Source organism: Procambarus clarkii, chromosome 11 (genome assembly GCF_040958095.1).
Source record: "Procambarus clarkii isolate CNS0578487 chromosome 11, FALCON_Pclarkii_2.0, whole genome shotgun sequence".
In the NCBI taxonomy this organism is placed as follows: Eukaryota; Metazoa; Arthropoda; class Malacostraca; order Decapoda; family Cambaridae; genus Procambarus; species Procambarus clarkii.
The window spans coordinates 31,415,516-31,433,547 of record NC_091160.1 but is presented as its reverse complement, the minus strand read 5'-3'; the positions used below and the strand labels follow the sequence as shown (position 1 = coordinate 31,433,547).

At 44.4% G+C, this 18,032-nt stretch overlaps 1 protein-coding gene across 1 annotated transcript in view; it reads right to left on the bottom strand.

The window, feature by feature from the left end:
- Nucleotides 1-17,699, bottom strand: part of LOC123758375 (uncharacterized) — a 30,786-nt gene extending 13,087 nt beyond the window's left edge. The window contains exon 1 of the mRNA XM_045742700.2: nt 17,546-17,699. Coding sequence (XP_045598656.2) covers nt 17,546-17,556 — 11 coding nt within the window. The 5' untranslated portion in view covers nt 17,557-17,699. The remainder of the gene's footprint in view (nt 1-17,545) is intronic.
- Between the last annotated feature and the right edge of the window lie 333 nt (nt 17,700-18,032).

Here is an 18,032-nt window from a genome sequence, read left to right as displayed (position 1 = left end):
AGAAATACTATTCTTTGTTTTTCCTCACATTTCACACATTCAGAAGCCAAAACGGGAAGAACAAACCTATAAACATTGTTTCTTTTACCCATTTCTTTACGTGTCAAGTGTCAGGAGTTATTTTTGATGATGAATTGTGGAGCCACCAATCTGGGTAACATGGAGATCGATGCATCAAGGCGGAAGAGGGCACGTGCACTTTCACCAAATCAACCCTCGACCTCGAAGGCGAAAAGCCAAACTGACCCTCATACTGCAGTCTCTGAATTCCTACCAGCAGCAATGATTGAAACCCTCAAGGATTCTCTCTCCTACGTCTCAGGAGAGGAGTGGGAAAGCGGACTAACAGAGACCATGCTCAGGTATGAGCAAGGTCCACAGTTCCCGGCAGGCACCCTACACGGTGTATGGAGAGACAGGCGGGTCTGGATAGGAGCAGGTTCATCTGCATTTAAGTATCTCCCGTTCTCCCCAGACCCGGAGGATCTACTCCAGGTACACGACATCACACCACTGGTACATACAATGATGGGAAAGACCTATTTCGAAGTGGACCGTTTTTTCCTGCCAGAGGAAACAGATTATAGCGCTCGTAAAACCAATCATTACGACCATAGAGTACCTGAAACGCACACATTCAGCGCACAACCAGACTAGGAACAGTCCCAGACTACCTGGCCCTGCAGGTATGTTTTCCATTTTTCTCTACAGGTATCCCGATTCTGCCAGGTCTCAGCAATTTCATTAATAAGGTAAACTTAGCACAAGCTAGAACGTCCATGGCAACCTACACGCTGCTCCTCAAAGCCTCCCACACAAGGAAGATGACCAAATTGAGCTCATTGTAGCCCACCTCCCAATGAAAAGATGGGACGAAAAGAGTACATGGACCACCCTGTGGGAAGGTTTTAGACGAAGACGGCCTTGAAGCAGGGCAACCTGAAGAGACCCTACGATGGACGCCTCATGATGAGATCAGGGCAAACGTCGCACAGGTAGTGAACCAACAACCTGAGCAGGGGGAAGCCCAGGCAGCCCCCAGGTCCGTACTTGAGCTTCCAGATGACGAGGACATTAGCCTACGGCCTAACCAAGGTCTGCCCTCTCCCAGCAAACATTCCCTTCCCCAAAAACCTAGGAACCCTAACCTGGCCACAGAAAACTGGTGGAGGAGCCCTTCCAGACAGACATGCCAAAGATGACTCGTGGACAAACTACGGAAGGCGGAACGATCGAGAAAGATCCAGAGCTGGGTGGGAAAATCCACCAAGAAATAACGGGGACATATCGAGGAAACTGAATAAAAACAGACCCCCCCCCCCTTCCCTAGGTAGAACTACCGCCTTAACGATAAAGGTAATTATAACAATAGGGGACAATTTTTTCCGAAAGAACAGACATGAGCATGTACGACAACAGAGGCAGGGACAACAGACGTCATGCAGGGAACAACAAGATCAGACACCGGAACAGCACGAACAGAGGCCAGCAGGGAGGAGGCCGAGACGCAGATTGGAACGATGGAGGTCAGAAGAAAACAACGTGAACTACAGCAGAGGAAGGGAGAACTAAGAAAGTCATTTTGGAAGTCCCCCTCACCCAGTATGAAAGGAAACTGCTAGAGAGGGGTCTTAGGTTTGTGATAGGCCCTCCAGCACGCAAGATACGACAGGCCACCATTGAGGACCTCGGCAACAGCTTGGAACACAGTATCAACCAAGTCTGGAGCAACCTCCAGCCGGAGCAAGGCAAGTTACAACGGACAACCCCAAAAACTAAACTCTTGGGTACCTCCACCCAAGAGAAACGAAACCGCGACCGAATTACAACCTGGTAGGACTGAGGTCAGTGATACAGAACCTGAAGGAAGACCTCGGACGGAACAGGGAGCGCAGACAACTGCAACCTGCCCCAAGAGCAGAGGGAAGCCTTGGCGACACAAGTCGAGAACGGACATCGTGATTAAACCCGCGAATAAGGGAGGCACGATCGTCATCTGGAGACGAGATAACTACACACGGGAAATGGAACGACACCTGGCGGACAACCAGCGGCGTATCACCGGATCACAAACCAAGACGCTGCTCTGAAGAACGCCCAAACAAGGAGCAGGAAACTAGTCCTTAAGCTTTTTGAAAATAAGCCCAAGACGGGAATGGCGGGCTCATGCAAGCAAAGGCAAGGGACTGTTACAGAGCCTTTAAATCTGCCATCCCATACCTTCATCTTCTACCAAAGATTTACAAACAACCAAACGAGATCACAGGAACGTGGCGGATAGGAGATGGATCCTTCCTATCCTGGTCTTGCTGGGAAAAACTCAGACGTATGGGCCTGGATTAGGGACACACAGTGACCACCCCTCTTGGGAGAACTTCCCGCAAAATCCACCAATGATTGCGTGGAGGCGAGGCAAGTCCATCAATGATTACCTCGTCCGAGCAGGTTTACAACCCGGCACCCACGACCTCGACAAGGGAGTAGGATATCCACGCCAAAGGAACCCGTCAAAACCCACTAGTGCAGACCTAACCTGACACGAGTCTGCACAACACAGCAAGGTAACCGCAGTATGTGGAGTGGTTAGGAGGGGGCCAACATGCAAACAATCTCAGGCTATCGAGGCTTCTTCCTTCCATGGATCAAAGGGCAATCCAGGGGATGTGCAATTTTTATATGTAGGGATCTGAATGTACTGGAGAAAGTGTGTTAAGTCTGTTTCTTTGGGTCTCCCGTTTTGTGCGTCAAAGTATTGGGCGAAGGGGGAGGGGGGGGGGGGGGCGGAATTCAGTGGGTAACTTGGGATTGCTAGAATTAAGGCTTGGGAAACTGCTAACAGCCGTCACACCCATTGACATTGCCCAGGAAGGTGAGGATATCGCACTTTTTGCTGAGGACCTGGAAACACTGTTCCCAGGAAATGAAACCATCCCTCCCCCCCCCTCCCCTACTTCGAATAGCACTACCTCTATCCTAACTTCTCACGTCAGTTCATACCCGAAAGAACTTTTTACCAGCAGGACCAGCCAGTGGACCGCTGACAAAGTAAAATAAGATCATGTACATGATAGAAGAAAAACCCGAACCTGGGTGTACTCAACCTAGTATCCTGCAGAACCGGTAAAGCAACAAGGAAGAACTTTCATCTTAGCAGCAGCCACCCAGCAGGTTGCCATACAAGGTCTACTGCTTCGGCATCAAGATACCAACCCCACCAAGTTAAAATGGAACGATATCACGAGCAACAACAGTGCTTCAAGTGCTATGAGCTCTCCACCCCAGCAGCAAGTGTCGGCAACCCGTCCAGAAGTGCAGCCTCTGCGACCTGGAGCATTAATCCATCTATGTCGACAAACCTTCGATGCCAACTCTGCAATGGCGATCACCCGGCAATTTCCTAACAATGCCCCCACTGACAGGGAAAAAAATCAAGGCCCAGCCAAGGGTCGAAGCCAAGAAAGCCAACCCTCTAACTCCGCCACCAGAGCCCCCAGTGCACTACCAGCACCTCGGCTCCCACCACTGCCAGAAGACTTTCCAGTCCTATTAAACAGTAACGACTCCCACCAGGCGCGCCAGCCTTCACAATGGGGCCCCAGAGACCCAACCAACAGCCTCGCAGCCCCTTACATCACATGCAGACATTATCCCAGGTCTTATTCGACTAGCAGAGGCTTGCCAGACCAGACAACCGGTTCGTCAGGGAACTGACCGTGCTGTAGCCATTGGCCTGGGGTCAATGGCTACAGAGTTTGACAGGACCGTGAAATGTACTTTGGGTCTGTTTAGAGCACAGGCTGCTTTATTACCTAGCCTCAGAACCTTATACTTGTCAACATCCAACTATCTGCCAACCTTTCTACATTTCTTAGTGACTAGCAGTTACCAGGATGGATGTTAAGTAGGAAAATTAAAGTCAAATCCCCAGGGCCGGACGAAGTGTTTGCCAGGGTGCTTAAACAAGCAAAAAGGAGCACTAGGAGGAGCTCTTTGCAAGTCTAGTATAATATTTAAAGTAGTGTGGCAACGCTGAAGTAATTATAGACACTAACCGACAAATGTGTTATGCATAAGTCAGTTACCCGAATCTTACTAAGAATTAAATATGAAATTTACATTTTCATCCCTCAGTTTTACTTTTAGTATGAAATTGCATATTATTATTATGTTTACAAAATGATCATTTAGTTTTGGTACTTTTATCATACTGTCGTGTGTCAACTGATAGTAGTAGGCATCCATCAGTCATGAGACTAGGGAGTTGCACTGTGGTCGTCGGTCAGGAGTGGTCTATTGATAGTATCCATTTATACATTTTGTGGGTTTATCATGATTGAGAGGTCAGTCAGCGTCGCCAGCAGTGGTGAGCGCGTTATGACCAACTTTGCATCACTGACCGACCCTGTAACCAATTCTTTCATTGTATTCATTATTACTGTATTATGCTAAGTGTACATTATGTTTATAGTTATGTTTAGAGTGATCGTTCCCAGTTTGTCAGATTTAACGTCTGATAATTTGGTAACTGACGCCACTCCTCCAGACGCGGGAAAGCCTGAGTAGATGCGGGTAGACTGAGATGGTCAGACGCGTTGCACTGATAAGCGTTTACACAACCACAATGAACTAAACGGTAACCAGTCTGGTTAGATCGTTATTCATGATATATGCCGTTCATTTTTTATATTATAGAGTTATTGATCAGTGCTTAGAGGTTATTTCACCCCCAATGTGTTGATATTTCTGGACGGTTTTTGTACATTGTTTTATTCCATCACACAGTATATTGGTGTTGTCATTTAGACTTTTGTTTTAACTCCCTTGACATTGATACTAATTGTGAGGCCAATTTTACACGATTAACAACTGTACAGCAACAGGAACCACACGTCCACTAAATTTTACCTTCACATAAGCACAAAGGAACAAGTCTTCCTACTACGAATTTTACCTTCACATAACCGACTGAAACACTGCGACAGTCGACAACGCAGCGCCTTAACAACACTGCCTTAATAACCAAGCATTCAACATGACCGACCTCCTGAAGACCCTCGAGGACGCGGCAGGCGTTACTCGCCTCGACATCGGCCAGGGAGTAGATATTATATTCTTTGACAGCAAGAAGAACCTTAGCAATTCATGACCACTACGTCAGATTGATCTAAAAAGACCCTCCACACCAATTCCAGACCACAAGAACCTTCATCAACGGGAAGAGTCAATTGAACACTGATAAGCCAATTAATAGCCGACATCTACACCAGCGTAGAAAATTATAACTAGGGTATATTCTGGGGCTCTCCTCGGCGAACGTAAAACTTAACTTAACCTTCGCCTCATTAGCCGCAACCAACCAAGCCACCATTCAAGGACTACCTCTTTGGCTACAAGATCCCACCCTACCGAATTAAGATGGAACGCTTCGACAACAATGTCTGAAGTGTTACCAGTACACGCATCTCGCCAAGGAAGTCCGCACAAGGATGTTATAATTGACAAATTTTAACACTGAAACCGAGATGCGTATCACTAGAAGCTATGGACAGTCTTCAAAATCTCAAACCAACTGAATCCTATGCTTTTACTGATGGTTCTGTGCAATTAGGCACTGGTAGAACAGGGTGTGCACAAGCAGTATATAAAGGGAATGAAATGATCACGTCTATGGGCTCACCATAGACAGTGGTACATGGACACTTCGTTTCGAGTAGCTAAATCTGAAACGACAACAACAGATCACATCAACGAGCACAGTCAGTCGCCGACTGTAGCAGTACACAGTTACAGTCACTCCCTCAGTTACTCCTTTAGTACAGTAACAATGTCTCCCCAGGATATGACTTTCCTAACCATCCTTCTTGAATTATTAACGTCAGAAGGACAATGATCTAGTAGCAAGAGCAAGGAAAATTGCTGAAGACGACCCAACCCTAAACGAAGTACCATGGCAACTTTTAGGCAACGGAAAGGCAAACAAACTAAGAACCACCGAAGAAACGCCCAAAGAAACCAAACTAGAAGCCAACCAGAACTCCAGAGCAGCATCCAAACCAATGCCAAGGACCATATTCAAAACCAAAAAACCAGTGGATGGTCCCACTTATGTTTACATTGCCGCACTGGAAAAGAATAAATCCAGGATCAGATCTTAGAGCCAAACCAGACATTAGAGGTAGATACAACATATCCACAGCTAATCCGGATATAATCAAACCTCAGGAACACAGAACACCTAGTTGAACTAAAACCAGAAGAAAAAAAAACACCAAAATGATAGTTCAAGATTTCCCGGTCGAAGTTCATGCAAAGACTCCTAGTGCGCCCAAATGTCACAACGGCGGAAAGATGCAAGCACAATATCGAAACAAAACAGGTCCTTGTAACAATAAAAGGACCTCGCATCAACACACTGTTGGGATCTATGGTCAATTCAGGCTGAGACTGTACAACCCAGAACCCATGCGCTGTTACAGATGTCAGCGCTTCGGCCACTACAAAGATGGCTGCAGAGGCCCGGAACGATGTGGTGTATGTAGCGAGCTCCACAATACCAACATATGCAAGACTCTGCACAAAGACGGCAAACAAACGAAAGCAAAATGCCCGAACTGCGGGGATACACATCACGCCTGGAACAAACGATGTCCAGAAAGGGTAAAAAGAATACTAGCTTTCGGATCAACCCAGCAACCCAAAGTAACAACTATTAGACCCCAATCTACCAGACCCTCGGTAAAAAGCCAGTGGTACACCCCTCGGCAAGTCCGAATAAATGAAGATCAGCAACAGTCTGATGCACCAAATCCTAGTCTGAGCAAGGACAGGGCCTCCAACAACTGGAGGAAACAAAGAAGCACTACTCCACTAAGAAACAGCAACAATAGATCAAGGCAGCAAAACGAACATACCTGCTGTTGCCTCGAAGACCTCCCAAGCAGAAATGATGATCCCTACATCATCAAATGCCCCAGTAGCTGGATGTAGCAAAGACTCTTCAACCCAACCAGGAGTCTCCTCACCCACCAAGAAGAAAGTCTCCACTCCAGCCAAGAAGACACAAACCGTCGGGAAAACCAGTACTGTAAAAACCATGGACTCAATGATTCCACTATAACGGAAAAATGGACAATCTCAAAATTATACAATGGAATATTCAAGGATTCAAAAAGCAAAGCACAAGCACTCAGAGCAGTGCTTCAAGGATAGCATTGATATTGTTCCACTTCAAGAAACACTCACCAGGACTGGCAGAAATATCAATATCCTAGGATATCAAGGATTCCACTGCCCTATGGCACAAGGTGGCACCAAAGGCATTTCAATTCTAGTAAGAAATATCAATGCCACGGCAATCACAGACCTGCCCAACTGTGGCGAGAACGTCGAAATTATGGGAGTTAAGCTCACTATGAGGAACTCAACGCTGTCCATCTTCAATGTATACAAGAGCCAGAGAGAACATGAAATGGATCTCTCAACAATCTTTGAAATAGCAGTCACTACACCTACTATCATCTCTGGCGACTTCAACGCTCATAGTGAACTACTACTTGATTCACCAAGAACCGACGCCAACGGAAGACATTGAACACCTTTTGGATGAAGTGCCAGAAATCAGTCTGCTTAATTCGACGGAACCAACCCACACTGGTGGGGGGAAAGCTGGATCTCACGTTTGTTTCCAACAGTATTTATGAGTTGTGTCATTGGTCAGTGGATCATGTTCTGACCAGTGACCCCTTTGCTACAAAAAGTTATTAATATAGCACTACCTCCTAGACTTCCAGCTCCCGAGCCCGGATAGGACTTTATCAAGGCAGATTGGACGTAGTTTCAGGAAGCTCTCGAAAATTGGCACCAAAACTACACTCTTCCTGACAACACCGAAGAAATGGAAAAAGATTTAGTAAATGCAATACATAGAGCAGCAAATCACGCCATCCGCAAGAGGAAAACAATTACCCAACAACACAAGGACCATTGGTATTACTGTGATAGGATCAAAGAGCTACATAACAGACTAAATCGTGCACGAAAGAATTTCAGAAGTGATAGAACCGAAGCTAATCCAAGACTTCATAGAGCTGTCCGAGATCATGTGCACGAAGAAACAGCAAAAATCAGAAGAAAAATGGCTTGAGTAGTGTGCCAAGCTAAATCAGCATACGTCCTTGGGCGACATCTGAAGGCAGATCAACAAGGCCAAAGGAAAATCGCCTCCTGCTCCGCCGCACCATGTTCATCCAGAGCAAGAAGCAGAAAGGCTAGCAAATCTATTTGCTTCAAGAGCCAGTTCCACTCAACTTCCTCAAGCAACTCTTACTCACCAACAAAGATTTCAAGCAGCAAAATGGAAAAAAAAGAGATGCTTTAGCCCCTACCTGATGAACTAGACCAACCTTTCAATCTGAAAGAACTCAGAAGTGCTACAAATAAAACTAATACAGCTCCAAGCGAGGATAAAATCACTTACAACATGCTAGTCAAGCTAGGAGAAAAGGGTGAAGAAGCCTTCTTGAATCTCATCAACAGTATGGGTGACAAGAACCCGACCACTCTTGGAACAGTGCAATTATAGTTCCCATTCCAAAACCTAAAGACCCAGGAAATCCAAGACCCATCTCATTAACAAGCTGTATGGCCAAAACTGCAGAAAGAATGGCCCTTAATAGAATTGAATGGAAAGCCAATCCACTACACCAAAATATGTTTGCTTACAGAAAAGGTGTTTGAACCACAGAATGCCTTACCTCCCTCTCCTGGATAAAATCAATGACAAACCTGGAATCCTTATTTTTCTAGACCTTGAAAAAGCCTTCGAGTTAACCAGTGCTCCAGCTACACTGTGCTGCCTTGTGAATAAGGAAATCAAAGGACACGCTCTCGCTTTTGCCAATGGAAGCCTGCTTATCAGAGAAGCTAAAGTCAAATTCCAAGGAAAAACATCGACCCCAAAGAGGCTGGAAAATGGAACTCCGCAGGGAGGAATACAAAGCCCCTTCCTTTTCAACCGTCTCATGGAACAATTCATGGAACAATTCATGAAGCTCAAGCTACCAAAAGCCAAACTTCTTAACTATGCAGACGACTTTGTGGTCATCAATGGCAAAGGTGTAAGGAACCATGCACAAAAATGCCTAGATATTATCAGCAGGGAAGCTGAACGCATAGCAGTGAAAATAAACAGCAATAAAACAAAAGCAATGGCCGTTAAAATGAGAACTCAAGACATCAGACTCGCAATACAAGGACAAGAAATTGAGTGGGTTACCTCTTTTCAATACCTAGGAGTCATAATAGACAACCAGTTGAAATTCACTCAAGAAATTGAATATCTTCGGCAACGCTGTAAAGCCAGAAACTCAGCTTTGCGCTCTCTGACCAGTCTTAGAGAGGGTGCATCTCTACCAGTACTCAAAATGTACTACGTTCAAGCAGTTAGGTCACTCATCGACTATGCTGCTCCTGCTCTTACATCCCTCAGTGATAACCAGTGGGAGAAACTGGAAGTGTCTCAAAATGATGCTCTGAGAATGCTGGGAGCACCTATATGGACGCGTAGAGAGAACCTTAGAATGGAAACATTTACCAGCATTAGAAAACAGGATGAAACAAAGGATAGCCACCATAATAGGAAAACTTACTGGAACAACCGCCAGGCTGTCAATCAAAGACAGCATACAGAAATCCTTTCAGAAAAACCTACAGTATAGAACAAGCTCATGGATGGATAATGTGGTGAGGATTTTAGAGAAAATGTACCTGAAATGGACCATTAAAAACAAAGGGGAAGATGAACCATATCAACACTTTCGGCAGCCTCCTCCATGGGAAGAATCAAATCTAAAGATAATCATTGAAAGATTACCAATTAAAAAATCAGCATGTGACCCGCAGAGGCCCAAGGAAGTAATAGAACAAATGGAAACTATCTCTAGACCCACAACGACTCTTCTTCACAGACGGATCAGTTGATCAATAAAAAGGTTCTGCTTGGGGCAGCAGTTTACACTACCAACCATGAAGCTTACTGGAGCATGAATAGTGGGTGCTCAACATTGCAAACAGAATTATATGCCCTGAAGGAGGCAATAAACTATACAATTGAGAATAATTTACATGATGTCATCATTCATACAGACAATCTTAGCTCCAGGCATTGTTATCCAGTCAGCACAGATAATATACAACTCACAGAAATTCAACATATAGGAAAAGAAGCCCATAATCGAGGGCTGTCAATCACCCTAAATTGAATATCAATTCACATTGGCATAGATGGTAATGAAAAGGCAGACTCACTAGCAAAAACTGCCACTGCTCTGTTGTACAGGTTCAAATACCTCCAAGTTTCTCACAGATAAAGGAGCAAATCAAGAAGAAACTATTCTCAACTATCAAAAGTCGCCACAGAGCCAAAGTAGCAGAAGGAAGATCCACTGCGATATGGTACGAAGAAGCCACTGGTTACTCCTCTTTCAAGCCTGGTAAAAAGTTATCCAGAGACATTGCAGTAGCCATACACAGACTCAGACTTGGTTACAAGTGCTGCTGGGAGGTAATGAACCCAATAGTTAAAGAGTGTCATATCTGTGAAACTGAAGCAGAGGCGCCACTATTGCACTACTCACTGGAATGTGAAGCTACTGAAGCCCTGCGCATCAAACTCAACATTAATCCAACGACAGCAGCTGCAGTAGATGCACATTCCACCGCGACTACAATGATTAGAAAAGCCGTTGAGGAATGGGACTCATTAGTAAGCATTCTGCATCTACATCCGCCACCAAGATAATGTTAATAAGACAAGATTAAAACTAGTGCACTAAAACAGAAGAGATAAATAAGCAGGGAAAAGGAGAAATCCCCTCCTCCACTTTAAACTTAGACCCAAATATCACAGGAAATAGGTTATGTATAACCAAACTCAATTACGGGCTCACCATAGCCCGTGCTACATGGACACTTCGTGCTGAGTAGCTAAATCTGAAAACAGATCACGTCTAGTACACGGATTGAGCGACTGGGCAAGCACGACAAACCGAGCTACTGGGTAGCTATCTAGCCACGGAGTACAAGCACAATGGGGGTCGAGTGATGGTGAGAGTGTTCTGCAGTCCTTAAATAACCCATTAATTTATGTCTGAAGTAGCTTGTAATATTAAATGGAATGTAATTTTTGCCAATGATAAATGTTGTATAAAATTTGTGTGGATCCCGTCCCATGTTGGAGTTGGTAAACATGACATTGATTGGCCAATGAGACTTGCAGGAAAAAAAGCCCGATTTTGGCTTTGGGACTGTCTAATGCAATTATTAGAAACATACAAATTAAAGAAATTACTTCAAATTTAGAAGAAAAATGCCCAGAGACCTGAAAGCTGCAGTATTAATAGCTATAACTTTTGTAACAGGTATTTGTATGGTCAGCACAATAACCGGACCACAGTGTGAGGTTGTGTTAGCTCGAGCTCCGATTGTAGTAACATTATTACAGCAATAATGGAAGGATTAGTGAAGGAACTGATGAATCTAGTTGGAGCTCTGAGGACAGAGTTGGATTCGCTATGGGAGGAGGTACGACAGCTGAAACATCAGGAAGAAATAAAGGAGGCGACCAGTATTAAAAAGACCGTCTTGGCAAGTTGTAAAGGGCAGGGGTCTTAAGAAGACTTTGGCAAAACCGACAACTAATAGCCTAAGGACTTCTAACGCATTTGATGTGTTAGAGGACGTGTGCTGTGGTGAACCTGTAGTTCAACGAGGAGGCAAAGGCAAAGCAACGAGGAGCATTGAAGCGCAGGTTCCACAAAGTGCTCAAAAGGAAAAGGGAGGAACGAAGCAAAGTTTGGTTGTGGGAGATTCCCAGGTGAGGTATTTAGACGGAACGTTTTGTGCCAGAGACAGGGGGAACAGGTTAAGGGTTTGCTATCCGGGAGCTGGAATTGGTGATATTGTTGGAAACATGAATATGACGGGAAATGGGAACAAACCCATTATTTGTATTAGTGCAGGGGGTAATGATATTGAGCGTGTTAGCAGTGAGGAACTAATTCAGAGATTCAAGACAGCCATAGAATTAGTTAGGAGCAAGGGAGGAATCCCGATCATATGTGGCATTCTTCCAAGAAAGGGACTGGGAAATGAATGGATGTCGAGGGCACTTGGGGTCAATTGCCGGCTGGAAAGAAATTGCAAGTCTAATGCAATATCTTTCATAGACAACTGGGAACACTTCTATGGAAGAAGTGAAATGTATGCTCGGGATGGGGTGCATCTATCGAGGGCTTGGGTGGTGGATGTTGCGAACTCGTTGGAACCAGTGGTTAGAGGCGTTTGTTTGGCTTTAAACTGTTAGTAGATAGTGGTATAGGAATTGATTTGGAGGAAGGAGGTAATAAAAGTATGCATTTGTGGGAGAAAGGAATTGGCAAAATGATCAGGGAAAGAAGGGCCTCAAAATAACAATTCACTTAGGGTGTATTACACTAACAATAGAAGTCTAAGAAATAAAATAAACCAATTAAATGCTCTTGTTTGCACAGAAAAATATAGATATTATTGTGCTTACCGAAACGTGGATGAATGTAGAAAAGAGAACTATTTGCAGAATATCAAAAATGGATTTAAACCATTTCACACATTAGACGAGGAGGGGGAGTAGCCATATACGTTAGGGACAATTAGAAATGTAGTCTCAAAGAGGGAATCAAATCTGAGCCCCACACAAACTATTTGGATAGAATTAAACGAAAAAGCAAATAATATAATAGGAGTTATATATAGGCCACCAAATTTAGACAATGGAAGCAAAGCATCTATGGGATGAAATATCTAGATCTAAAAGTTTTTGTCATGGGTGACTAATTTTAGTGGAATAAACTGGTTGAACAAAACGGGGAATAATGAAGCAGATTTTCTATAATTGACGATTGCTTTCTTTCGCAACACAATTAAGGAAACAACGCGGGAAAATAATATTTTAGATTTAGTGTTAACTAACAGGGGAACACAAATTAAGGACATCGAAATAGGGAGTGAGCTAGGGAACAGTGATCATAAAGAAATCAGATTTAGCATAGAATGGAATAGATCTGAAGGAGAAAATTTTGTTAAAGTACCCGATTTCGAAAAGCTAATTTCAATAGCCTAAGAAATTTTTTGAGTCAAATATATTGGAAAATCTTGGGTATGGAGTGTGGGCCGGTCTTGGAGCTAGACGTGAACCCAGCGATAGGTGACGTAAAAGGGGTTTTCGATGTGGGTTCAAAATATAACTCTGGTGTGTGTTACCGAGGAAGTCTTGGTTGTAGGGTTGATATAAAGCCATGGCTTGGTTATTTACTTTAATACTTAAACTGATACATGACTTGATACGCCAGGAATGGACCTCTTTAAGCACGGGGAGCCAGCTGACGCTTGGCTGCAGAGCCAGTACGATGGATCCATAAATGCACAGGAGAAAAAGAGGAATTCAGGTAAGATGTCAATCAAGTTGCTTTTAAAGTTTAGTGTGTGTGATGTTTGTCTATATATAATGGGCCCTATGCACCCTCTTCACAAAGTCGGTGGATGTATGTGTTGGAGACCCGTGGCGTGGGATTCGGCTTGCGTAGTAGTTCTGGGGTCCCTTGGTTTGCAGTTAAATCAGGATACAGGTGGATAATAGTCTAATTCACCCCCCTGTGTTACAAGAGATTGGGCAGAAACCTTGCAATTGAATGTAAAACCAGGTAAAAAATCATTAAGTGCACATGATAATGTACCGATTAAGGTCTAATGGCAAGGTGTCGGCAAAAGTAGGTTATAATGGAAAAGAAATTGCCCAAGATTTTTTTGAAGTGGATTCACAATTCTAGCCTATGTGGTAAGGATCATGGAAAAAGTGGGAATTTTCTTGGCAAGACCCTTCAGGTGGGGGCAACTAGTGATACCCATCCTAATAATGAAGGGGTAGCAGCACCAGCAAGAGACAGGGAGGCACAGCAAGGGGCAACAGAGTGTAATGGAGATACAGTTAACCCTATGGACTCTATAGGTAGTAATTCAGAAGAATGTTTCCCAGAATTAACAGGTAGGGACTCTAGAAAATCAGGAAGAGTCATACGACCGCCCGATAAACTCTACCCCTACAGGTTAAGTCTAATTAAAAGGGGGAGGAATTTTGGGATTGAGTACTACAGATGTTGGAGGTAGCATGTTTGGAGCAGCTGCTCGTTTATGATCTTGTAAATAGTAATTCATGTACCTGATAGTTTTTTTGTTGTTGGTCGAGGAAAAAAACCATGTGGACAAAGATTGTTTCTCTTCAGCCTTCAACCATAAGTTCTTACATTCATGTACAGACACTAGCACGCATTGCATTTCGGGCAAGTCCTTAATTCTATGTTCCACGGAATACGACTGCCAAATCTTTCAACAAACAGGTACCCATTTTACTGTTGGGTAAACAGAGGCTACAGGCAAGGTTTGACACTTAGTAAATCTTCCCCGGCCAGAATACTGTATCAAAGCAGTACCAAATATTGTAGAAAATTCTCCGGCCTTCAATATCCGAGGCCATGCTCACCAGATACTACTACACCAATGGCCAGCACCCCATCTATAGACCCCGTCAAGCCTAGAGAAACGACTCCAATACCGGCAAGCACCTGCTCCCCTCCCCCCCCCCCCACCGATCGTGAGACCTGCAGGTCAACCAGCGCCAGGACGTGACCCAGGAAGGTCAACACCGGCCCCAGACCATTCTGGAACAATGGAAACTACAGATAATGAAACCACAACCTTGGAAGACAACTTCGTTACCGCCTACCTAGTCAACAAACCCTAGAATGAAGATCTCGCGTACCCTATGGATCACATTTGCCTGTCAGGGGGAGTGGACAGCGCTTCAGGTTAGTCCTGAGGTTCCGGGTTCGATCCCCAGTGGAGGCGGAGACAAATGGGCAAAAAGCTTTTCACCCTGAAGCCCCTGTTACCTAGCAGTAAATAGGTACCCGAGAGAGAGCTGCTATTGGCTGCTTCCTTGGCGTGTGTAACAAAAAAAGAGGCCTGGCCGAGGACTAGGCCGCGGGGCCGCTAAGCCCAGAAATCATGATAACCTCAAGATATACCCACGAAGGATAAGACATCTCATCCGACATCCAGAAGGAAGTATTACCATAAACGTCGACGCAGAATCATTTAAACAAGGGGTACATGCGTGAACTGCAGACCTCAGATTCTTACTCCACAACCCAAGTCACCCAGCCTTGCCAATGACATGTGATAGCCTATGTCATGTTCATAGCAAATGGCACCATCCGTTTGTAGGCGCTGCGTTTCATACGCCACTTGGGTAAACAGAGCGTACAGGACACCCGCCAAGCTTGGACTCTGCTTGTCATGTATCATTATAAATATTGAAGTCTGTGATTGATGAAGATTAAGCCACCCAAAAGATGGCACGGACATGAATAGCCCGTAAGTGGTGGCCCTTTTGAGCCATTACCAGTATCAATAGCCGATACTGGAGATCTGTGGAGGCGAGACTGCACCCTCCGGAGAGGTCGTGACCTCTGGGTTTGAAGTCGGTAACGAAGCAATGGATTTATATGAAACCTACAACCAAGACTTCCCAAACAACAAAACCACAGCCCACACTATAACCGAGAAACACGGAGACGGCAGCAAGACTAACCAGCGTCGACTACATCGACCTACAAGTTGTGGCGGCCTGCTAGCAACTACCTACTCAGTCCACCAAGCAACCCAAGCAAAAAGTCCAAGTTGTATCAAGACCTACTCCAGCAGTCTGCCAAAACCAGAACCAACTGAAGGCAGCCGCCTTCACCGTCCCCTCTTTATAGGGATGGTGACCTAATTTTGCCACTTTGTAATTATATATATATACAGCTAGTGAAACTGAATTGACAGACACTGAATATGCCCTTAAAGAAGCACAGAAGGAACTGGATAATCCATTTGAGGAATATAGCTCTGGTACTGATGAAGAGTTTTGTATTCTTGATGGACCTGGCACAGGAATAAAGTCTCCATCTGGTGAACCTCAGGTGCGTATCTTGACTCAGGATCCTGTTGTCATTTTTTGGGGGGGGGATATATACAAGAGTTGTTACATTCTTGTACAGCCACTAGTACGCGTAGCGTTTCGGGCAGGTCCCTGGAATACGATCCCCTGCCGCGAAGAATCTTTCATCCAAGTACACATTTTACTGTTGAGTTAAACAGAGGCTACAGTTAAGGAATTGCGCCCAGTAAATCCTCCCCGGCCAGGATACGAACCCATGACATAGCGCTCGCGGAACGCCAGGCGAGTGTCTTACCACTACACCACGGAGACTTTATTGACAACCACTTCACTGTTCCTCTTGGCAAAGTTGATCAACTGAGGGCTCCTAAACACTTTCCTGCTGCATCAATGAAGTATACTCTTCAAGAGTTAACAGTCGTGTGGCACATGCACTTGTGACACTTTTTTAATTAATTAAATAATTAAATAATTACACACACACAGTCCTAACATTATTTTAGTCACTAGCACGCATAGCGTTACGGGCAGGTCATTAATCCTAATATTCCCCGGATTACGACCCGCCAAATCTTTTAACAAGCAGGTAACCATTTTACGGTTTGGTAAACAGAAGCTACGGTTAAGGATTGGCAGCCAGTAAATCTTCGCCAGCCAGGATACGAACCCAGGCCAAAGCGCTCGCGAAACCCCAGGAGTGTTACCACTCGCCAATTGGTGAAAGCCATATCCGCCTTCGTAAAACCGACGTGGCTATTCTTCAGCTATACACACTTCCCCGTTCACCCAAAGGGTATCTATCTCTCATTCAGGTTCCCTCCGGACCTCACCCCCTAACAACGTACACACTACTAACTTACCGTTTACTTGAATAATGAAATTTCTCCACCTTAACTGCTTGGGTCTTTACCGCTTTACTGCATCTGACGTTATTGATAACTTGCTACCAAGTACCTTATACTTGCCGCTCTAGTACAGTTAACTCAATCGAATCTTTATCCAGGTGATCCGGACCCCTTCAGGAACAGTAAGTGGTTTATACTTTTTGAAGAAGCTTTTGTAATATGTTCCGAGACATAGTCCATGCTCACGACTTTTGAAGAAATCTAGGCAAAATATTCCCCCCCCCCCCTCTCCCTGGCAAAACCTCCCTGGGCCCCTTGACCAATAGAAATTTTATTTTACAAATTTCTCAAAAAAGTATACATTGTAAATCGTGAACCCAAGATGAATCGATATTTCATGAACTTCGTACATGTTAAACTTTTGTTTTTAATTATACTTTACGTTACTGCAGTTTGAAAGTTTCATCCTCACAACGACTGCACACGCTTATTAACCCTTTACTTAAGGCCCGCTCGATCCCAGAGAGTACGGCCAAAACCGTCAGTCTTGAACATTAAAGAACTTACTCTAGCAGCAAGTTCCACGAAGACGGGATCTAACATGGAGAGGAAACTCCAATAACCATTAGAGTATGATCATTCACACTGTTAAAACCACTAAACTAACCTGCTGCTCATCGTGTGTCGGGTATCACCTCCTCGCTTCCCTGACACACTCGTAACTGCGTCCGTCCCCTGTAGTGCGAGACTGAACACTTAGAGCCAGCCGCTTCCCTCCCTGACTGTATACACACTTGTCCACCAATCACCAGCCATCAAATTATTCCGCCAACCAATAGCAACTTGCCATATCTACCGCCAGCGAATCAGATTTCAGCTCATACCCAGTCCAAATTACAGACGTCGTCTTCCAGCAATAACAAATACTCAATAGCGTAGGACTGTTGTTTCAGCAGTTATCATTTTCCATTAAAAAAAAATACTTTTTACTCACGAAAGTATTTTAAAAATCTCATGTCACTATGCATGTATTTGCAATTGTAAATGAACATAATACATACACTATGTATGTATTTTAAAACTACAAATGAGCATCATACATTAGTAGGCTCAGCAACGAGTGTCGGTGTTGCTATAGTAACTTTGTTTTGTTT